Raw genomic sequence first — 24,454 nt, 5'->3', positions numbered from 1 at the left:
CCTTACTTATCTGTGCCAATTTGGTCCCTTTCGCCCAGCATCCTAGGATACACGCCTTTCTTAAGGGCACCACCACACAAAACCAATCGTGGTACATGGGTACCCCTCTTGGGAATTACCTTAGGTCCTACGGGCTCTTGCCAGACCACCATTTGAGCCTATCACAACTTGTGCTCTACAATCCTTGTCCCACAAGGTTGCCTTCCTGATTGCTATCACATCAGCCAGGCACATTTCTGAGCTTGCGGCACTGTCGATCAGGGATGATCTCTGTATCTTCAACCGAGACCGGGTTATCTTTCAACTGTACTCCACATTCGTGCCCAAGATCAACTCCCTTTTTTCATAGGGACCAGGAGATTGTTTTGCTGGATTTTTGTCCTAATCTTTCCCATGACTTGGAGCGGCAGTGGCACACACTGGACGTCTGCAGGACAACATGCCGATATATCAAGCAAATGGCGTCCTTTCGCAAGTCTGAGGCCCTCTTTGTTTCCTTCCACCCTTCCTCTCTGGGACAGAAGGTGTCTGCCTCCACTATAGGGAGGTGGATCAGGGCTTGCATTGCGGAGGTGTACCAGTCTTTTTCCCTGTCAGCTCCAAGTTGTATCACAGCTCATTCCACTCACAGCGTTGCGACCTCTGCAGCATAGGCCACTCAGGCATCCATTGAGGAGATTTGCAGGGCTGCGACATGGTCTTAGCCCTCCCCGTTTGTTTCTCATTACAAAATTGACCACTGTGCTTCGGCGGACGCCTCCTTTGGTTGTAGGGTCTTTCAGCAGGTGGTTTCTGGGGATGTGGACCCAACCTTGTCTATTTCCCTCCCATTGGGATAGTGAGGCGTTGGTAAGTCCTATTGGTGGATTCTCCATCTCCTGTGAAGGGGCATTGTCTTACTTGAACACCTTTTCTCAGCACGGAGATGGAGAATCCACTCCCACCCTTAGGGTCAGTTAGGCCAGGGTTAGGAGTCTGAGAGCCAACACTTTGGACTGTTGTCAGCTGCTTTCAGCCTCATCAAGACTGGGTTCTCCTAGCAATAGGGGGTGTGGCAAGTTTGGCTGACTTGGTCTCAAGAGCAGGAAGACAGAGCAAACCCATTGGTGGATTCTCCATCTCCATGCTGAGAAAAGGCGTTCAGGTAAGACAACACCCCATCTCGGAGAGAGGGCTTACTGCAGATCCCATCGGTGAAAGATCTCTGATAATTGGGATCCAAAAGAAGAGCCTTCTCTGCTTTAGCACCCTTTAGAACAGTGGTTCTCAACTTGTGGGTTGCGACCCCATTTAGGGTCGAATGACCATTTCACGGGGGTCGCCAAACAGCGCAGTCCGCCATTTTTTCCCCTTTTCCTTAGCTGTGCTACTCCTTTTTATTCTATTGGCTTTTGAAAGCCAATAGAATAGACTCTCCTGAATAAAGTCTAATTCTATTGGCTTTCAAAAGCCAATAGGAATTGTCCAGGCTGTCTCTGCCCTGCTGAGCCTGCCAAAAGTCCCATTCTGCAAACGGTGCTGTAAGTTGTCTGCAGCAAAGGCGAGCTGTCTGGAAGTTTCCACCCCTCCCTGCTGAGCAACTACTAAAAATGTAAGTAAAAGAGGGCCAGGGTGGGAGGTGGGAGGCCGGTGGGTACAGGGAGGGTTGCTGGCACGCGTGGGGCCCGGCGGGTGCCTTACTTTCCTTGGACTGGGCCAGCTGGTGGCCCAGCCGGTGTTCGGCCTGCTTCGTCTCTGCCGCTTGCCAGCTACGCCTCGGCCGGCTCGGGGTGGCACCACGCATGCACGGCGCTTCCGGGCAGGGAAAGTTCTCGACTTACGACCGGTTGGGTAGTCCTCGACTTACGACCGGTTGGGTAGCCCTTGACTTACGACCGGTTGGGGGTTGCGGCATTAAAAAGTTTGAGAACCACTGCTTTAGAACATCTTATCCCCCAAGATGAGATCTCCCTCCAACTCCTATCCTTTGATAAGAACCTGAAGATCTAGCTTGGGTCTCTAAGCTGTTGGGCTTAGAGACCCAACAGAGGAGTACCATGCTGGAAGTGGCTATTAGATAGATAGCAAACTCCACCTTACTTCCTGCTTTTCCACCTGTCCATCTTTCTCATGTTGCTACATTCTCATTCTCATTTTTTTTTCATTGTTTATTCTATTGTTCCATTATTTGCTACTGTAATACTTACATTTCTTTTCATTTTTCCATTTTTTTTGTAAGTGCCTGGAGTAACCCCACAGCGAGTTAGGCAGAAAATATATTTATAAAAATAAACAAATAATGCTAGCAAATATATTAAATAAATTTGTTTTTTTTTGAATCTGATAAAAAGTTTTATATGTAGCGTCATAGAGTTTACTTCTGTTCAAGATTATTGGACATTTAAGAATGTCAATATAACTTTTCTGAGTAAATCCATATATAATTCTGAAAATAGTAAAATCCCTAGAAACCTTTTGCAATATTTCTAGAGCTGCAATACTTTTCAGATAAATTTAGGTTGAAACTCTGTTCCCATCTCTGCTTATTTAAGGTTTCAAACACCAGCTTCTCTTAAACACTGTAACGTATCTGTAATAAAAGTAATTCTTGATTGAGGGTCAAAGTTTAAGCAGAATGTTGTTAAGCAATTCAATTATAATTTGGGATGTCACATGATTGCATCATTAGCAATAACAATCCTGGCAGTCCTGATTGGTGTCCTGACTCTCTAGATACATGATTTACTAAGTGAGAAAGAAGGGAATCCCAGATAAGGATTGTGGGAATGCTGGAACTGGGCAGGCGGGGGGGGGGAGAGAAGTGTGAAGCCATCATGCTCTGGGAAGTCCTAGCAGCTCAGAGCAAAGTTGTCAAACATCCAGGCAGCACAAAGGAGTTTCTTGGACATGCTAGTCCCAGCCCAGCAAAGCAGAACCTACAGTTACCTTCGCTACCCTGTTCTCTGAGCTCGTGGCATGCAATCCCAGGCTGACCTTTGCCATTTTCTTGCTCCAACAGCTGACAAGGCATGCCTGACCTGAACCTTCATGAAGCATCTGTTGGCTACATGAAGTCATATCCCTGAGGTTTCACAAGGAAACCACTCTACACGACGTGGGGAAGAAAGTCTTGTGTGGCCAGCAGTTACCTTACAAAGGACCAGGCAGGGCATACAGTAGCAAGAGAAAGAAGACAGTGAAGGTTAGTTACGGCATCAGGCACCATGGAGTACAGAGGGCAAAAAGAACATAGATGGGTTGGTGGAGGAGTTGAATGCCAAATGCATGGAGATGCTGCAATGGGCCTTTATTTAGGGACTAGTCATAAACCCCTTCTTTTAGTGCCAGCATAAATTCAAGTAGTCATTAATGAATGTTTGTAAGTCAAGGACTATCTGTAGTCACATCCCAATTAGGAAAACAAATTATTTTTTCACAGGGTCTGACTTGGTGATCAAGTTGTGAAGACACTTTTTATTTGAGAGATTTAATTATTGCCTAAAATAGGTGTTTTAGATAAGAAAAATGAAGAGATAGATGTTTAATATATTTAAAAAGACTTTCCTGTCTTCACTAAGAAGTAAAGCCGGAGTCCATGTTTTTACAAGTTAGCTGGCTGCTTTAGAAGGGAAAAGAAGGAATTTTTTCAAGCTTTCCAGGATTGCGATAGATACTTTTGCTTCACAGAGATTGTTTCTCTTTTAACTTTAAATTTAACTATCATTTTCCATTTCAACAAATTTGACAGAAGGCAAAATATTTCTAAAAGATAGGATGTAGGAGCTTTCTTCACTTTTGTTTCCCAATTTCTTTCACCTAGGTCAGTGGTAGAAGACCTTCTAGAGACCGGTGACCGTCAGCAGCAACCCAAAACCCATTTATTTATTGCCGGGTGCTGGGTGGGCGTGGCCGACTGGGTGGGTGTGCTCACGGCTGACTGGGTGAGCGTGGCTACGGTGGGTGTGCCACCTCAATGATGCTTATGGGGAGGGATACCTGTAGGAGCCGGGCAGGGTTGGGGGAGATCCAGGGGGTCTCTGGCAGGTGGGGCAGTGGGCCAGAGGCTTGTCCTGTGGGGTGAGGCAAAGCGAGGGAGGGTGGGTGTGCCAATTGCCGCAGGGCAAGGCAAAATGAGGCAGGCTGAAGCAGCTGCCGCTTGACACCATCACCCCCCCCCACAGAGGCCAGCGAGTGCATGGGGGCCGACGGTGTCCGTCAGCAGCCACAGCCTCCTGCATCATGGCAGCTCCATCGGCGTGAACGGAGATAACCCTGGGATGGCCAGAATGGAGCCCTCACCTGGTGTGGGCCCTGTCTACATGGTGGCTCTGATGGGGTTGGTGGCTGCTGCTCTGAGCCCCTTGACTGGCCAACCACATAGGGAAGCAGGAGGAGGTGGCAGTGATCCCTGCATCGCCAAGCCCGGTCGGCTGCAGATCTGGAAATGAAGATATGCCGACCATCCTCACACTGGTGGGGGCAGCGGCGGGGAAGGTGAGCTGTGGTGCATGCCCTCCCTGCCTGGAGGCACACGCAGGACAATGTGCGGCGGCAGCAGCAGTAAATGGTGCCCAGATGCCAGATCTTGCCTTCTCCCACTGCCGCCAGTGCGAGGATGGTCGGCAAGAGCTTCACTTCTGGATCTGCTGCCTGACGCTATTGGCTCACACACACAGAGACCAGCAAGCACATGGAGACCGACGGTATCCATGCTGGCTGTCCTGCATAATGGCGGACTGGCCACAGAGCCCCATTGGCGCAGGCGGGATACCTGGAAGGAACCCTTTGCCCGGCCTGGGTGCATCCACTTGACGGATCTGGTGGGTAAGCAGAAGGGGCAGCTGATGCATGAATCCGCTGCCTCGTCGGGCTGCTAGTGAGCAACCAAGGTGACTCCAGACCCCCAGTTTCCCGTCCACCTCCTCCTGCTTCCCTGCATGGTTGACCGGTCGGAACATCAGCAAATGCCACTGCCATCAGATCCATTGAGTGGATGAGCCCAGGCCGGGCAAAGGGTTCCTTATGGCCATCCCGAGGCTCTCTCTGCTCACGCCGATGGAGCTGCATCGCAGAAGGGAGATGGCGGCTCTGATTCCCCCTGCTGGCCCTTCCCAGCCCCCTGCCTTGCACCCCTTCTATGCAATCCTATGTGTGGATGAGAGGCTCGGCCAGTGGGGGGCGGCTTTCCTCTGTGGAGGCATCCTTGCCCTCCTGCCTCCCCAAGCCAGACCTCCTCACCTTCCCCTAGCTGGGACCTGATGACCCCCATCTTAGCCGAACCCCCGAGCAGCCCAGCCCAACCAAGACGGAGGGAAGGCAAGACAGAATGGTTGTTAAAATAATTTTAAACCCACCACTGGTCACTTCCAAAGGCTGCTCACTCACTCTTATGCCAAAACTGCTCCTTTTATAAGTTCCCTCACCCCGCCCAGTTCTCACAGCTGTTCCCGGACTGCGCATGCATGGAGAGGGGAAGGAGAGGAGCCCAGCAATGGCACACGTACCCACAGGGACAATTCTGTGTGCCGCCTGTGGCATGCGTGCCATAGGTTCTCCACCAAGGACCTAGGTGCCAGTTTAATAATTGTTTACGTTTTTTTGAGCTTCAACCAGCTATGGTTTTTACCAATGCCTTCAAATGATTTAAAACTGTGACAATACATATACTTCAAAACTTTAGTCTAAAACTTAAAATGAAGTGATAGAATGTAAAAATGAAATTCAGATGCGGAATTCTGTATTTAAAATTTTAAAATGTGTCTCAAGAAACTTGATTTGGCTGTAATACAGTGAAAGTTCACAATCTGAACATATTAATAAAAGTAATCTCTTATACGATATAGGTAGTCCTCAGTTTATGATGATAATTGGAACTGGAATTTCCATTGCTAAGCAATGCGATCATATAGTGGGACCACACTGTTTAGTGATAGAAAGGGGGAGAGAGAGAGGTTTAAAGTAACCCAGCTGTTTTTTATGCCTAAAGTGGAGCTAGAATTTTCCTGATTTCCAGCCTAGTGCTGTAACTACTGGATCAAATTGCAGATAGGGTGCAAAGGTGACCATGTGATTATGGGGTGCTAAAACTGATTGTAAATATAAATAAATGACAGAGTGTCCATATTGTGATCAGATGATTGTGGGCAATGCTGGGATGGACAGTTCCTAAAGAACAGGTCATAATCACATAACCATTCAGCGCTATCATAGTTCTGAACATTTGCTGAATGAATTGTCATCGGTCGGGACCATCTGTAATTTGATCTTATCTACAGAACAGTGTCCAGTTCTAGGTCCTGCCTCTTTACAAGTTTGAATACAAAGTGCAATAATTTCAGAAGAGTGCAGAAGAAAATAATCCCTGATTTGTAAAACCAGGCCTTTGAGGAGAAAGTTGACATTGGTTTGTTAATTCTGGAGGGAAAATGTTGTGAAGGATGTATTTTACAAAATATAAGAAAATATTCTTATAAGAATAAGAAATTGAAATAAATAGAAAAATGAATTGAAAATAAATTGAATGGTCTGTAATAACAGGAGGATAACTTTTGTTTGAAAATTAGAAGAAATGTCTTGATACTGTAAGTGTGGTTTCACCTTAGAATCCATGACTTGGAGAAACACGTCTCCTTTGCTACAGTTCTTTTTGCTGGGTTCAGGATTGTCTTTTTTTATTTCTTGCAAGAAGTAGTAGTTTGGCAAAATGATTCACAAACCCCTTTGATTTGGGTTCCATAATTGCTTTAAAATATATATTGTCATATGTGGCTGTTTTAGTATGATTTTAGAATCTTTTCCATCATTGTCAACAAGAGGAAAACGTTATGCAGCTGCAGTTCCTAAGCTAGTCAGGTATTGCAGCCAGTTAAAAAAACATCTCTGCCTGCAATTCATGTGAAACACGTACTGTAAGACAAAGCTTCTGATAATTTGTGCAGTGGTTCTGTAGTCCAAAGTACCCAGAGAGAATTCAAGTCTAGACTCAGTCTTTTTTCATTTTGGGGGAGGGGAATAAACAAAGAACAGAAGTGTTCAATATTGTACGGAGGTAACACTGAATCAAAGATGCTCTTTCTCGTTTCTGTATTGAAATGAAGCCTGAAATAACAGCAGCAGCAGCAACAGCAACAGCAACGGCAGCGTTAAGAAATCATGCACAAAAAAGGGAATTTTGAAAGCTACAGGCATAGGATTCTCTATGTGATTCTTTTCTAAGTTCAGTGCAGGTAATATAAAACCTTAAACTAGGAAAAGATTCATCTCTATGATGCATTTTAGTGATATAGGGATGCTACAGACAGAGACATTTTGTAATTATCTATTCAGCTGAAATAGAAGGAATTGATTTACTTAAAGGAACACACATTCACATACACTGTTTCATCAGCCGCAAGGGCACATTTAACAAAATTGCTTGGCTGAATGTTTTTTGTACCTGTTCTCCTTTTCTGGGGCTGGAGAGTAAAGAGGAATGGCCAGTGTCTCAGAGGAAATGACAAGACAGACTGAAGCTCGGTGAGACCCTATACTGAGTCTTATCTGCTGTCCTCTTCATGCAGTGCTGTGGGTTGGCACACCGGCGGCGAGTACGGGTTTCGTATGTAAGTTTCTGATTGTTTTAGAATGGTGCTGATTGTGGAGCTGAACATAGCATTTTGGTGATGCAGTTTGCTTCATGTAGGTGCTTTGAGACAGGTTTGCTGGGTGAAACAGCCACTTGAGCAATATTTCTTTTTTTTTTTTTTTGGCATTTGAACAGGTAATTCTTAAAAAAATAATGAGGGGGTTCATAAAAACAATTTGATAATTGACATTTCTAATAAAAATAATAGGATTAATTAATACATGTGTATGACAATTAGGATAATTTTTATAAATCCCATTGTCATTTTTCAAGGAATAAATGGAATTGAGAAATCTAGGTTCAGCATCATACTATGAGAAAACTGCGTTTCTTTTATTTTCCTATGAAATAAGCAGAGTGGCAACATATGGCATAAGTGTTTAATCAGGCTCTAGTATTTTCTAGAATAATCAATCCTCTATTGCAAAATGGCTGTTAGAAAAATATATTTTGCTGTGGAATTTAGCAGTAATAAATATAAATTACATGAAATTGAAAAACTGGATAGTTATTAGAATGTACTGAGGGATACAGTTAGGTGATATACCATCATTTAAGCAAATCATGCTGTAACATTTATTTTTTCAACACAGTAAAAATACAATGGAAAAATAAAAGTTATGAAATATGACTACATAGGGTTTCATTATTTATTTATTTTATTAATAATTAGGTCTTAATTAGAAAAAAGAATGATGCAATGTTTTTGATAACACATTTTATTTCATTTATTATTATGGGGCCACTAAGATCAAAATAATTTCAAATTGTTTATTTTCCAACCTGTTTTTAAATAGGATTTTGTTCTTTGTAATTGGTAATTTTTATATATATTTAATGGGTGATGCAACGGTTGACATAATGAGTTCTCTTAATTATGAGATAATAGACAAGGTAATAAAAAGGAATTAACTATGGTTTATACTCTGTATTCTATATAATATGATCTAAATAATGAAACAATTGCAATATAACAGCCATACTATTGATTAAAGATAGTGGTCAATATTTTTATAAACGAAATACTTAATCCCATACAATTGCAACATCAACTTTCTTTCATTACTACTGATATAGATGTAAGGCCCACATAACTTTGTAGACAATATAAGAGAGCACTGTCATACTTCAGAAGAACTACACTTCCATTATTTTTAACCATTGAGTTTTCTGAACTATTTCTTAGGGATAAATGCTACATTATTAATGCCAGATTAACAGATGAAATGACTAAAATTGATATGTTAATGTGTCACAAATGAAATTTAGGATTTTATGTACAGCAGTAGGCCAATCAACCAATCAGTAGGCCAAAATGGAAATGGTGTTGCACTGTAGTCTTATATCAAAATTACATGAAAGTCTGTAGTAAACTTATTACAGTTGATTCACCATTATGGTTTGGTCTCGGGTTTTAAGATTAATGTAAATAAGACTAAAATTTTACCTAAAAATTTGTCGAGTCAGGAGAAGCAGATTTTGGTTAACTCGACGGGTTTTGAGATTGTTAATAAGGTAAAATATTTGGGGGTGATGCTGTCTGTTTCTAATGCAAAACTATTTAAAAATAATTATGAAAGGTTGTGGGTCGGGGTACAGAAAGACTTGAAGAATTGGGAAAAGCTGCAATTATCCCTCATGGGAAGAATTGCAGTGATAAAAATGAATATTCTACCCAAGTTTCTTTTTTTGTTTCAAATGTTACCAATTTTGAAAAATGAGATTAATTTAAATGAGTGGCAGAAGGGTCTCAATAAATTTATTTGGGCAGGGAAAAAACCAAGGGTTAAGTTCAAAATTATGCAAGACTTCCGTGAGAGGGGTGGACTCAAGGTACCAAATTTGAAATTATATTATGATGCGGTGGTTTTAACATTAATTAGTGACTGGGTAAATTTGACAAATTCTGAGATACTTTATCTAGAGGGATGGGATTTACTTTATGGGTGGCATGCCTATTTAATATTTAATAAAAAAATAGATTGGGCTTTTAAATCTCATATTTTAAGAATTTCTTTACTTAGGATTTGGAGAAAATATTATAAAAGTGATTTTAAAGTACCATTATGGGCTATACCTTGGCATGCGATAGAAGGAATAAAAAGAGGGGTTAAAATGGATATGGTGTCTTACAGACAGTTACTTAAATGGGATGGACAAAACTGGCAATTAAAATCACGGGAAGAATTAGCACAAGAAAATTTTACTTATTCTTGGTTCCAATATAGGCAACTACTAGATAGATGGAAGATGGATTGTAAGGTGGGTTTTCTTAGAGAAGATGAAAATCTTATTAAGCAACTGAAGGATCAAAGACAAACCCACATTAAGAGAATTTATGGGGTTTTAGTTGAATTGGACTCAGAAACGGAACTAATTAAAGATTGTATGATTAGATGGGCGCAGAACTTTGGTGAGCCAGTTTCATTGGACACCTGGGAAACTATTTGGGTGAGAAATGTCAAATTTACTCAAGCACAGAATCTAAGGGAGAATTTTTATAAAATGTTTTATAGATGGCACCTTGATCCACAAAAAATGTCTTACATGTACCCTGACGTGCAACCTAAATGTTGGAGATGTGGTTATAAGGAGGCTTCCTATTATCATATTTGGTGGTCATGTAGAGAGATAAAAGCATTTTGGATCAAAATATGGTGGAATATCCAGAGAATTTTTAGAAGGAGGGTAAAATTTACTCCGCAATTATTTTTGTTAGGTATTGTTACAGATTGTGATACAAAGGAGGTTGTATTGATGTTAAACTTGATCACAGCCGCGAGGCTGTTAATTGGACAATATTGGAAGAAGGAATCTTTGCCTACATTGCAGGAATGGTTTTTAAAGTAGCTTATCTGGCAGAAATGGCAAAGATTTCGGCTTTCTTAAAGCAACAAACGCAAGAGAAGTTTTTTGCTATCTGGGACAAATGGATAAAATTTATACAATTTAGATTGGGTATACAAAAATATTATATAGCTTTTTCATAAGTTTTATTTTTATATATATTATAGATATCTTTTTTATATATATAAATATAAAGTTTTTAATTTAATTTTTATTTTTATTTTTTTTTATTTTTATTATTATTATTTCTTAAGCCTATATTCTGCTCTGGGAAGCTCAGGGGGGGGGAAGGGAGGGTTTTTGGGAGGGGTGTGGGGTGGGGGTTTTTTTTATATGTATTGTTTAATTTTTTTTTCTTTTGTATATGTTGTTTTTTGTTCTGTATTGTTCTTGTTTTTTTTTTGTAAAATTTATAAAACTTTTAATAAAAAAAAAAAAAAAAAAAAAAAAATTACATGAAAGTCTGAAAAAGACATAATTATTACTACTATGATTAGCATTACTAGCCATCTAGATTGCAGGCTTGTAATTATGGTTATCCTATGTTAGGTATTTGCAAAATTTCTTTAGATTGGTGTGACAGTTTTATATTAAAAATAGCTTAAAATAAGGCCTTTGGCAAATATTTTGATCAGTTGTTTAAATCTCATTATATTTTTCCAAACTAAAATTTCTTAATAAGAAATACACTTCTTCTCAGACTACAAAATTGACCTGTTTAAATTTCTCATCTAACTTAGACCATTATATACTTACAAGTACTATGGTGCTTAATATTTCTCTATCATTTCATTTATTTCTATGTTTGGAATTCTTATTATAGGTTATGTTCTGTATATAGTTATATTCTCCATGGGTAGTGAACACCAAATAAATTCTGTGGATATGGTCATTCAGGAGACTAAAGGTAATCTATCAAAACCACATCATCCTGAGAGAGAGAGAGAGAGAGAGAGAGAGAGAGAGAGAGAGAGAGAGAGAGAAGGAGGGAGGGAGAGAGGGAGGGAGGAAGGAAGGAATATTTGTTCAGTGTCTAAAGCAAATTTGTTGACACACTTGTAACTGTGATTGAACTTGTATCTCCAGTATAGTTACACCCAAATGCTAATTTTACTCCTTTGCCTTTTTAAGGTATGGTATAACCAATGATATCAGGGATGTCAAACTTGCAATGTCACGTGACATGTCATGACGTATCACGACTTTTTCCATTGCCGACAATGGGGTGGGCACGGTTTTGCCATGATGCATCTGGTCCGTGGGCCGGCAGTTTGACACCCCTGAATTATACCAATGTCTAAGGAAGATGGTAAACTGAGAACATTTGAGAAATTTTAAAAATTAACTTCATAGTAAGTATAGTTTACCAATATATTCCGGTGAATGCTATGGTATACTATGGTATACTATATTGCTTAAACAGCAAAATTAGTTGATTCATTTTGAAAACAATGAATGAGAACCGTACATCACTTATATTATATTATAAGTGATCTGAATTTTCCAAGCTTCTATATAACTATATGTGACCCTTGATGTACAAGACAATAGCAGGCTTAGAAGAAATTCGACGCAATATCCTTTTCCTTCTCACTCTCTTTTATTTCCTACATTCTTCCTGGACTGCAGTCACATGACTATGGGATGCTTGGTCAGTTGCCAAGTGTTCAAAATGAAATCACATGACCATGGCCCAGAGGGATGTATAGCATAACTTCACATCTGAATCATAATTATCTTTTGGAGTATGCGTTGTAACTTCAAATGGTCGCTGAGTGACTGAACTACCTGTATTGAAAGGGGGAAATGGCTGCTTGGAGATAATTTAATCTGGTAGTCTTGCCATTTCTATATTCCAGAAGTCAGCATAGGTAACATTTATATTTGAAAGGAGATTTAGAAAATGATATTCAACTGACTGCTGCTGTGAAGTTAATAAAAATCAGTGAATGTTGCCTTTGCTAAACACAGCAATTTGGGTTCCAAACCTAAATTGACAACCAGTCCAAAATGGATTCAGATAATCAGTTTCATTCAGGAAAACTGTAACTGGATTACAAGGTAAAAGGACCTTAGATAGTATCTTAGAAATTTGATAATAATTATGTAAATCAAACAGGTGGAAATACCATAATCTTTGCTTTTAACATAGTTGAATAAGACTGTCTTACAGAAGGAAGAATAACATCCAGGTAGATAATTCTAATATTAATTAAGTTCAGCTCTGTTTTTCTTTTACATCTGAATCAGGATAAGCCATGGACAGCCAGATGCACTGTTTTTTGAATGCAGTGGTGGACAGAATGAGGAACAGTGATTTGAAGCTGATACCTAAAGTTGAATGAAATCTAAATCTAAGGGAAGTAGGAGAATGTCCTTTTTGGATGAGGCTTCATGCTTCTACAGCAGTAATTCTCAAACATTTTGATTTCAGGAGCCCTTTATATCCTTAAAGTTATTGAAGACTCCAAAGAGATTTACTTTATGTAGGGTAGGTGTATCAATACTTACTGTATTAGAAATTAGAATTGAAAGATTTAAATTATTTATTTGACTTCATGGACTTTCTGAGTCTCAAAGACTCCTAGGGGTTCCTAGACCATACTTTGAGAAGAATTGTTCTATAGCATTGATAGTTCATGGTGTTATAAATTAAGAAATGCCTAACTTGACTCTGCTGGTATATCAACCTTCCCTCCAGAACAAAAACAGTTCTTGTCTTTTCTCTCCCTCTCCTTTCAGCCTGCATCTAGGCCACATTGAATATCAGCCCTCTGTTGTAGCCTCAAGACTGGCTTTGAAGTAGAGGCCCATGCCTCAACTTCAGCCATAGAATCACTCCTGCCACTCAAAAAAGGCTGCCTTGGGGGAAATGGTACAATTGCCCTCGCAGTCCAGCACCAGTTGCTACGGTATTTCTGCTGAAAAGCTGTAGATGCCCACCTGAGGCTTCCCTGGGTCACATAAAACCTTCATTCTTGAAGGAGCTTTGGGAAGTGCTTTCCAGTAGCCTCCAAAAACCATATGAAAGCACGCCCCGTTCTTGTGCAATTTTCAGGACTTCTGGAGAATCATATCCTTCTCTGGAAGGTTCTGGAGGCTGTGTAAGAAGAATCCTTAGTTTTGCATGATCTATGCAGCCTTTGAAGATTGCATTAGAATAGAGCATGCTATCAGGAATAGTTGCTGGGGTTGGTGAATGCTAGTATGTCAACCAAAATGTTGTGGCATGTTATTTATGACATGTGTCATTGATTCCCCATCACTCTTGTATAAGAACATGTTTGCAGTCTGGAAGTGCTTATTAATATGGCCTGGACACAGTAGGTTTGCAGTGTAATAGTTGTATCACCTCTAGCTTGATTGGGCCAATTCGGGATTAGTTTAAAAGATACTTTTTCAAAATACAGGTAGTCTTTGGTTTATATGAACAATTGGGATCCTGTTGTAATTTGTGAAGTCATGTGATCACATTAGTTAGGGACAGTTCCAGCAATCTTGAGTGTCATCATTCAGTGAGGACTGCATGGGTCATTAAGCAAAACTTCATGTGACCATGGTTTCCAATTTCTTGCTGGTTTCTCCATTGACTTTCCTTGTGGAAAGTTGGCAAGAGATATTGGAAATAGCAGTCACATGACTTTGGTTTGCTGCAGTATCATAATTATGAGCCAGGCCTTGACTACCCAGCTCATGATCATGTAATTACAGGAATGCTGCAATGGCCATAATTCTAGGACTAGTTGTAACTGCTACTCATTCAGCATCATTGTAAATTTGAACATACATATCCTTTTGACCAATTAACTAATTGTAAATCAGTCTAAATCAGGGGTGTCAAACTCACCACACATGGTGTGTTGCGACGTATCGTGACTTTTCCCCCCTTGCTAGAACTAGAATGGGCACGGCTTCCATGTGACAAATCTGGCCGGCAGTTTGACACCCCTGGTCTAAATGAAATGATCAGCCAGTTCAGATTACTCAAATAACAGCCTAAAAAATGCACAAGTTGTCCCAGCCAGCAGATCCCTGCAACAGGGCAGCCAGACATGGCCCTCTCTCACTGCTGCTTTTGCCCAAAGTGCCTGGCACAATTTCAGAAGCAATGTTCGATATGGAGCAAAAGAGCAGACAGAGTTCCCAAAAGTTGGCAGGGCTTGTCTTGAAAGGCAGGCAAGGAGAGAAAGAGAAGAAAGGATGGCCAATAAAAAAAGTTACATAATCTGGAAAAACCAAAGGAAAATACTGATGGAACTACTGTCTGCTCAGCAAGGAAAAAAGAAAAGCTGACTTTTAATGGCTCTTATTGACAGTCAGCTTCCTAAAATCTAGAATATATTAACCTACGTATGAATTTTTTTTAAAAAAAATCAGTCTGTAACTGAATAAAATACTGACATTGTGTTAAATAAGGAAATGTTGCCTGCTAAAGGATTAAATATTTCACAGTAAAAACAAAACTCTTAACTAATTTGTTCAGTGTCTCTTTATTTTTGAGTCATGAAATTTTTTATCGAAGTTTGGAAAGGCTTCATTGCCTCTTCTTGTGTTGCACTTATGATTATTTTACATTGTTAGTCCAATTAAGTTATGATATAAATTGATCATGGAAGCACTACTTTTACTGTTTGCCTGTTTGATTTGGCTACCTAGCAGTTTTCTAACTATCTCTGAACTTTAACAATTTTGTAACAATTCTGCTACTGAGCAGTGCCTTCTCTACAGTAGTTTCTCTCTGTATTGTATTTATATTGTTTTCCACAGATTCATAGCGTCAACACAGAAGCTAGCCTACGTTAAGACAAAAAAGGAAAATATTTCATTCCTAGGTCTGAGTAATATCATCAGTGCTTTGATGGTATCTAATCTGATAATATCTGGAGGAAAACAGCCAACCTCAGCGAATATCAAGAATCCAACAATTCATCCCAGATTAAATATATTACTTACTACTAAAAGGTCAAATCTATTACTTTGTTAAATAACCTGAAAATTTTAAACCTGAATTTTTAAAATATTTGGGAATATTTTGTTGCATTGCTTTGTTGCTTTTATAATGCTTCCCAGATAATCACCAGTGAGCGATACTATAAAACAAAGAGTTTCCTTTACATTGATATCCATATTAAATACAATATAGACTTACGTTGCTGGTTAAAAATTTCTGAATTTTTTGAATTTTCAAAATCTGTGCATAAGTATGATCTAAGATGCAGTTGTCCTCTGCACAAGTCCTAAAACTGTATAAGTGCATGTTTTCAATCATTAACTAACATTGCATTGAATTCAGTAATAATTTCACATTTGTGCTGTATCTGACCTGCTTTATTTTTCAGTCTATTCTTGCTTTAAGGATTTAATATTTTGAACTATATGTATTCAAACCTTTTGAACTGCTTTTGATTAAATATCAACGCTTAAATTCTGAAATATAATTTTGCTTATAATACATCAGAAACTTTGCTTTAATTTTTAAAATTAAATTAGGATAAAATGGACACAATATATTTAAATAAACTATGTCTGGTTTCCCAGTGCCTGAAAATGGATTCTTCCAAATGTTAGGGAAAATAGTCTGGCCTGTTTGCTCAGTGAGAATGCAGAGGTCTTGTTGTATAATCCGATTTCAATCAGCTCACACTAATCACTACTGATAGTTGCAAAATTTAGCCTGGATCTGCTTTTGTAATCTAGATAGACAGAAGTGAAAGGAGAGAACGGATGCAAAAAGAAAGAAATAGAGAGTCTGATTTTTCAGTTTTTGCTTTGTCTTCTGGGGCTTCTCTTGAAAACAAGTCCTATTGGTTGTTAGGTTACCAGCCTTTTCATTGTGGAGATACATCAACAACAGGTGCACTGTGAGGCAGCAGCAGTCCTTGTAAAGGAAAATGTGCAGGAGGTAGCAACAGGTATATACAATGTATCTGCTTATATTACATTATTTATGGAAACGGAGATCTTAATTCTTTTTATATGTCTGTTGTGTCCTGGAATTCAGAAATATTTAAGTTAAGCAATAAATCCTACTGGAAGCCAATTTTATTAAGCTCTGAAGACTATTCGATTTTAACATTTATTTTATAAATCTTGGGTAAGTTAAATTTCAGAGATTTTATTAATCTGGTACAGTATATTTTGAGCATAAGAAAAATAAACTTCAACAAGTTTTTGATTCTAATTTTTTAAAATTTGCCTTATCAATTTTTGGGATACTTAAAAACATACAAAAAAATCCAGCTTCTGTGTTTAGTTTTCAATTTTCTTGATGGGATGAAATATTAAGAAGAGAAACGATTTTCTAAATTGTTCTTTTGTTTGATGTTACCTGTTCCTGCATCACCTTGGCTAAAAGACTTTATACATTTGGATAAGAGAAACATTTGAAACCTGACTTTCCATGCTGGTGGAGTTGTTGCTGGTCATCTCAGCTCTGCATGTTGCCATGCTAAAAACGCCAAAGGGTAAAAATGTATCTTGGGTAAGTAGAAAAAGCATACCAAGAATATTATTCTAAATGCGTATTGCTAAACAAACACTGGTGAATAAAGAATCATTATATAAATCTAGCTTTTTATCTTCATTATATGCTTAGGTTTATTTAAAAGCTCAGTTCTAGAATTGTGTGCGTGTATGAAATCATTTTGTGTATCTTTCTATGCAAAAGAAAGATGTATATCTCTTCATATTTCATGCTAACTGTTCATTGTGAAATAGTATCCAAATGGTTTGACATTTTGATAGATTTTGTTGATGAATATATGCCTATTTACATTTGTTGGTAAACTAACTTTCTTGGCCTAATAGCTTTGTTAGTTTTAAAGTTTGCTCATAATCCTTTACCTGCTAGGGTTGGTTGTTTTTTAAGTACCTAGGTTACTATTGAAAAAGTAGATTTGCAAAAGCAACTATATTTTGTCTCTTAATTTAATCATTCTTTGTAAATAAATGTTATATACATTTATTGTATATAACATATACAACAAATAGTGCTGTAGAGATAATAGATACAATATATAGATTACCTGCCTATATTGGTATTGTCCTGTCCTGACTAGCAGTATATATATAATTTTATATGGTGCGGTTTTGAGCAAACATACCTAAAGTGTAAAATGCATTGTTTCCAATAACTGTATCCCTATCCTAGAAGTATGTCTCCTCCCTCGCTATTTGAATCATATATCTATGCTGTAGTTTGCATAATGGAATATTAAAGCTTTTTATATTTTCCAGTCATGTAATCTACTGTGTGGCATCTACTTGCATTTAGATTATTTTAGAACTATTTTAAACTAGAATATGTAGTGCTTTAAAAAAAAAAAAGGTGCTGGAACTCACACACATTATATACAATCCACCTTGCGTACCCTACAAGGTTCCATCCAAAAAAGGTGCCGAAACTCCGTTCTGGACGTTCTATGACAAAAAAAAGCCCTGTGAATATGTATTGACAACATAAACAGTGCAATCCTGTTTCAGGAGTAACAAGCAGTATTGAAACTTGGTATCAGTTAAACAGTAATTTAGCTTCTTTTAGTCTGTTCCCTAAGAAGCATTAAAAAATTATTTGTAGATGAGCAACTCTTATTAATAGCTGTCTATGCTTTCCCCGTAAATCATGTATTGCTTATCTTAATCACTATAATTGCCCTCTTTTTTACATTAGGATAATTAGACTGTGCTCAGTATTGCTAATTAATATTAGGTTACATAAGTACAGTAAGGACATTCTGTGAAAGTTCTAATGCTTCTAACAACAGGTACATTTTTAAGAAGGCTGTACTATATTCAGTTCTCTTTTTTGTATTACAATAATGGCAAAGATATGCAAATGGTGCATTAGGGGTGTGTGTGAATAAATTAATCATATTGGTAATTTCAGAGGTTTACACATAGCATCTCTGTTTATATCATATTTCTTGCAATATTTAAAAATAGCAGAGAATTAAATTTTAGGTTTTCTAGCAATAACTGGATGTTTATTCCTGAGTTGCATACTAAATTGTAATATTTGGTATACCAGAAGCCCACTTTTAAATTTGACTATGCCTACTTATGTATCTAAAAATATTCCAAATTATAAGGGCCAATCATATAACTAAATAATAATTGGGATTGTGTTGAGAAGTAAATATATGAGAGTCCATATGAATTTGAAATGGATGAAGTAGATACAGACTTGAGTTTTGGACTCCATTTTCCCAGAAAGAAAAATTAATCTGTTTATATAACTGCAGAAATTGCACTCTTGATTACATGCATATTTTTTCCTCCTTTAATTTCAGTTATGGAGGACTAGCAAAATTTGATGATTTAAAACTTTATAAATAATTTATAAGAGTTTTTTTACCCGATATTTGTTACACTCTTATCATTCTTTATTTTTCTGGGCATGATTATGCTCTTTAGAGATTGTGGAAGTTAGAGTGCAGGGACATATATTTTTTTTCAGCTCAAGAATCACATGCATTTTGGATGATATTTTAAGAGCTGCATTCTTAAAGGTAATCTGGGCCAAAATACAGAAGTGCCAGGATCAAGAGAAAATGATTTAATTTAAAAACAATTTATCATTCAGATAAATTAAAATAATTTTGTAATTTTGGCTTCCTACTGCGGGCTTTTCAAGAGTATCACTTCTTGTAGGCATGTTTAACCCTGCACTCAGATTGTACTGTCAGTTATTTTTAACACAACTAGAATGTGTAAGATAGTGAAGGAAAAATTAAGCCCTCAATCAGAATTTTTCCACTGATTCGGAAAGATACTTGTTTTGCATAAATCTCAACCAGTTTTGCAGTTAGAGTTAAGGATGTGTTTATGAAATGGTTAAGGACACAGAATGTACATACAGTTCTTAGAGATCCCTAGAAAATGATGTGTTGAATGGTAGGGCATTTTTTCCCCTACCGAAAAACTGCTGACTCTGCTGCCAAAAGCCAAATTTCTTTGGCAGCATGCTCCCCAGATTTGAATGGGATTAACAAGGAATGACCCACAACAGCTCTCAGATGACCATGTACTTGCTTGGGAAGAGAAATCTAGAGGATGGTAATTCTCCAGCACAGGAGATGGAGAATCCACTAATGGGTTTTCTCTGCCTGCCTGCTCTTGAGACCAAGTTAGCCAAACTTGACACGCCCCCTGTTGCTAGGAGACCCAGTCTTGACTTGGTCTCCAGCTCTTGAAGACGTGTCAGGTTTGGCTCTCAGGATTTAAGAGACTATAGTTTGAATTTTGCTTCAGCAGATAGTTTTTCCCATTGCTGAATTCTCCTCTTCTCAATTTCTTTCCTCAGATCTGTAGGTTTACCTTAAAGATTTCTTTCCTTTCCCCTTTTACCTACTCTGGGATCAGAGCTGCCTCAGATCGGCTGATCTGAGGCCTGGGTGAGGGGGGGGGGCATTGTTTTATTTTTCCTTTCCCAGGGATCTGGTTGGAAAAAGGGCATCCAGCATCCATCCCCCATCGCAATCCCCGCTCAGCGCTCTGCGCTGCCAATTCTTAAATTTAACAAGCCTCAACTGGCCTTTCAAGGACTCAGACAGCCCATTTTAATGGCCAGGGAGTTGCGGGCACCATTTTGGTTGCCGCCAAAGGCAACAAAGCCCGGACAGTGCCGTTCGGAGCCGGAGGAATTTTAATTTCTTTTGAATTCCCTGCACAGCATCCTGAGACGCTGATCTCTCGGCTCTAACAGTCATCACAAAATTCTTCCGAGACGCTTCTAACGGGCGCTTTAATGGCCAGAAAGTTGCGGCTGCCATTTTAGTTGCCAAAAAAGGCAACGAAGGCCGAAAGGGACCGTTCGTTTTGCAGGAGCGTTTTTCTTACCTTCTGAACCCAGCCTTTAATACAAAGTCAGCAGGTTCAGTAGCAAGGCTCCAGGGTCCACAGTGAGACTTTGGGCCTCTCCAGGGGTCCCTCGCGGCGGTGCATGGTGCCATTTTGGACCACAAAGTTACCCTTTCTCAAGCCAATCAATTGGTACAGGACATAGAATCAGCTCCCGTTGCCTCTCAAGGCTACCAGGCTACCATTTTATCATCATCAGGGGTGCTCTAACGGTCCACTACCAAGTCTCCAATTTGAGCTCATCAGCTACCCTTACCAGGCCTTTCTCCCAGGTCCTCTGCGCCCTTCATAGGGCTTTCTGGTGCACTTTGACTGTCCACCTAAGGCAGACATGTCAAACATAAGGCCAGGGGGCTGGATGTGGCCCGCGAAGTGGTTTCATGTGGCCCGCGAAGCCATCCTGGAAACAGTGAGGGAACGGCCCCCGCTGCCTTGGCACTGGCCCAGGCCGGCTGGGAGCCAATGTACAATTTTGTGGTGGCCATCTATACTGAAACGCATTCAGTCTTAGCTCCATAAGCCCCCCCCCGCATGGCCTGAGAGGAACAGTGAGGCTTGGCACTTGCCCCGGTCCCACTCCCTTCTGCCAGAGACCCTCAGATCTATCCCACTCCTGCCCAGGCCCCCACAGGCACCCTTGACACGAACGATGTAGAGCTGGCCACGCCCACACAGTAGGCCACACCACTCCATCCACACCCACCCAGTAGGCTGCACCCACCCTGGCCGCACCCACTCGGCCCCCTGAAGGGAACCGCAATGCTGATGTGGCCCTCAATGAAATTGAGTTTGACACCCCTGACCTAAGGCCTCCAGGTGGAGCCCATAGTGGGTCCCAACCGTCCCTTTGGCCTTGCCCTCACAGCTGTGACCTAAGCCCAGAGAGACTCATTACCTAATCAGATGGTCAGGGGAGTAGTCCACATTACTTGTTCTAATTACTCTTCCTGTCAACTGCTTGCCTGCCAGAGCTCCTCCCCACGTTCCCTGAGATAGCTCGACCCAGGATGGAGGATTCAACGATACCTCAACCCATGAGCACTGCCTCCCTGTCCACAACTTACGGCCAGCACAAAACCTCCAAACAGGAGGTAGCAGGCAAGCTCAAGAACAAGGCTAAGGCCACCCTGAAAAAGCCTTCCAAGTTGGCGGAGAAGCAAGCCAGCCGTAGGCACCAGGCTCTGGAGAAGGAGTTCTCCAGAGCACAGAGGCAGGCCAAAACAGAGACGGATTATTTGGTGGTTCCTGATTTTGACCTCCCTCTAGGTCCCTCAACCACTGCTCAGGGCGTGTGGTCCTTGGTGGAAGCCCCCACCACACATTGTTCCCCTCCAGTGACAGCTCAGAACACAGCTGCCAGCCCGCCCACAGTTCGAGGACTGGAATCCTTGCGCTCGGTCCCTGAGGCCACCTTCACTCCAACTACGGCTGAACTCAGGGAGCCAGAACTCGGAGACATTTTCACCGATGGCCGACTTGAGGCCCTGCTCTCTAAGGTTGTAGACCGAGCATTTGCAGCACAATCTTATCAACTGCCCGGACAGGAGGCTTTTATCTCTGTTATTCAGCCTTATGTACCTCTAGCAGGGATTCCTCTATATCAGGAACCCATGTCTCCCATCCATTCCTCAATTAGTGGCTACTCGTCCCCGATGGGAGGTGATCAGCCGGATATCAACTTGTCAGAGGAGGAAGAGCTTCTCCCTGACCCCTCCCCATCAGGAGGCCTTTTCTATCCGGCCTTATTTCTTCCCTTGCTTCACAAAGCTACCACGATGACCAACGTAGGGTTTGATCAGTTTCCTCAGCTGCAATCCACATCTGAGGCGAGCCTGAACCCGGTCTTCTTTGAAACTGTGGCAGCCCAGCACCATGTTCCCTGTCTTCTATTTTTCTTAAAGGGGTTAAGAAGCAAAGGATTTCCTTATCATCTTTCCCCTCCACATTGTATCTCCACATCCCCATCCTTCCAGATCACCGGCAATTCCTCAGGTTCTGTTACAGGGGCCATCACTTCCAATACAGGGCCCTCCCGTTGGGCCTCTCCTTGGCACCCAGGGTGTTCACCAAGATCCTGGCTGTGCTGGCTGCCCATCTACAGAACATACCGGTACACGTCCAGTGCTACATGGATGACATCTTGATCCAAGCGTCCTCCTTCCGGGTGGCCCAGTTAGACCTGGACCTAACGGTTCAGGTCCTCCAACAGCATGGGTTCTTGGTGAACTTCTGGTAGCCACCATAGACACCACAAACTGTATAGTCTATCTTTCCCAGGAGCAATTGGACAGCATCAGGGACCTAGCTCACTGAGTGTACAAGGACCGCATAGTCCCACTGGTCTTGCTCTCTCAACAAACAGTGAAAATGGTCTCCTGCATAGCCATAGTTCATTGGGCCAGACTCCACTTGTGGGATCTCCAATGGTGCCTTCTGCCATTCCAGTGGTGAACACCAGTGCATCCAGCTGGCAGGTGAGGCTCCTGGTCCAAACCCTGAGGTCTCTTCGCTGGTGGTTTTCACTGGCAGTTACTAAGGGGTCACCTTTCAAGATCCCTCACACTCACGACAGACGCCAGCCTCTTTGGCTGGGGAGCCCACCTACAGTCTCAGTTTGTTCAGGGCCATTGGTCCCGCACAGACTTGAGACACAACATCAACTGGCTGGAACTCAGCCATTCACTTAGTTCTTTGCCACTTCCACCACCGGATCATAGGCCATCATGTATTGATCCTTACAGACAACATGGCATCCAAGGCCCACATGAACTGGCAGGGGGGCACCAGGTCCAGGTCCCTCATATCCGAGGCCCGCTTGCTGGGATCCTGGGCAGAGTCCAACCTGGACTCTCTCAGGGCCGAGCACATCTCGGGGGAAAGGAACCGGCAGGCAGACTTTGTGAGTCGCTCTACGATAGATCCCTCAGAATGGGGACTACATCCGGATCTTTTCTCCAAGATATCCCAAAGGTTCGGCCAACCGGTCCTCGACCTCTTTGTGTCATCAAGCAATGCCCAACTCCCTAGGTACTTCTCCTACTATTACTTCTCGGGGCGGAGGGGACGGATGCCCTGCAGACCCCGTGGCCGGAGGGCCTACTTTATGCTCATCCCGGCGACCATCTGCAAACTGCTCTGGGAGCAGGCAGAAGTGATCCTCGTGGCCCCATACTGGCCATGGAGGCCCTGGTTTGCTGACCTAATGAATCTCTCCCGTTCTACCCCGTGGAAGATCCCCCCGCATCACGTGTCCTTACACCAGGGGGTCCTCCAACTCCCAGACCCTCAGTGGTTACAGCCGCCTGGCGCTTGAGCGCAGCATCATGACTCAAGAATTGTTCTCACCAAGGGCAATCACTATGATTCAGACCTCTCGTAGGCCGGTGACCAATCGCATTTATGATTCCACCTGGAAAAAAATTGCCATTGGTGCAAAAGGCGGCAACTGGATGTTTACAAATTGACTATTCCTCAGATCGTAGACTACCTTTTTCAATGGTCTTGACAGAGTCTTGGCCCTGCAACCATTCGTAGGCAGGTGGCAGCCCTATCAATGTTGCTCACTTGTGCGAATTCAGTCCCTCTAGCTCACCATCCTAGTTTATGCGTCTTCATCAAGGGTGCATGCAACACTAGGCCTCCTGTGGTGCTTGGGACTGCCTTGTGTGTTTCGCGCACTCACGAAACTGCCCTTTGAGCCCATTACTACTATACAGTTACAGGCCTTATCTCACAAGGTCGCATTCCTGATTGCCATCACGTCAGCCAGACGTATTTCTGAGCTGACTGCTCTTTCGATCAGGAATGATCTTTGTATCTTCCACCAGGGCCGGGTGGTCCTTTGGTTGGATCCCACCTTTGTGCCCAAGGTTAATTCACTCTTCCATGGGCACAGGAAGTCATTTTGCCTAATTTTTGCCCCAATCCTTCCCATGACTTGGAGCGGCAGTGGCACACACTGGATGTCCACAGGGCTCTGCGGGGTTACATCAAGTGCACGGCACCTTTTTGCAGGTCTGAGCCCTCTTTATTTCCTTCCTCCCAGCTTCCCAGGGGCAGAAGGTGTCCGCTTCCACCATAGGCAGGTAGATCAGGGCTTGTATCGCGAAGGCGTACCAATCTTCTTGCCTGCCAGTTCCAAGTCAT

The 24,454-nt window shown here is 41.4% G+C and overlaps 1 protein-coding gene across 12 annotated transcripts in view; it reads left to right on the top strand.

The window, feature by feature from the left end:
- Window positions 1–24,454, top strand: part of CACNB2 (calcium voltage-gated channel auxiliary subunit beta 2) — a 236,689-nt gene that overhangs the window by 74,282 nt on the left and 137,953 nt on the right. The window contains exons 1-2 of one of the 12 annotated variants that reach the window (XM_039331665.1): window positions 7,562–7,580; window positions 16,806–16,931. The exons of 7 other annotated variants lie outside the window; for them this stretch is intronic. In XM_039331665.1, the coding sequence (XP_039187599.1) occupies window positions 16,851–16,931 (81 nt within the window). In that variant the 5' untranslated portion in view covers window positions 7,562–7,580; window positions 16,806–16,850. Of the gene's footprint in view, window positions 1–7,401; window positions 7,581–16,132; window positions 16,363–16,409; window positions 16,545–16,805; window positions 16,932–24,454 lie in introns of those variants that run through there. 4 more of the 12 variants (XM_039331663.1, XM_039331664.1, XM_039331669.1 and 1 more) reach the window with 4 other exon arrangements.

Source organism: Crotalus tigris, unplaced genomic scaffold (genome assembly GCF_016545835.1).
Source record: "Crotalus tigris isolate CLP2741 ecotype Arizona unplaced genomic scaffold, ASM1654583v1 scf7180000024437.13266115, whole genome shotgun sequence".
Lineage (NCBI taxonomy): Eukaryota > Metazoa > Chordata > Lepidosauria > Squamata > Viperidae > Crotalus > Crotalus tigris.
Note: the sequence above shows the minus strand (reverse complement) of the source record. Positions and strands in the feature narration are given on the sequence as shown.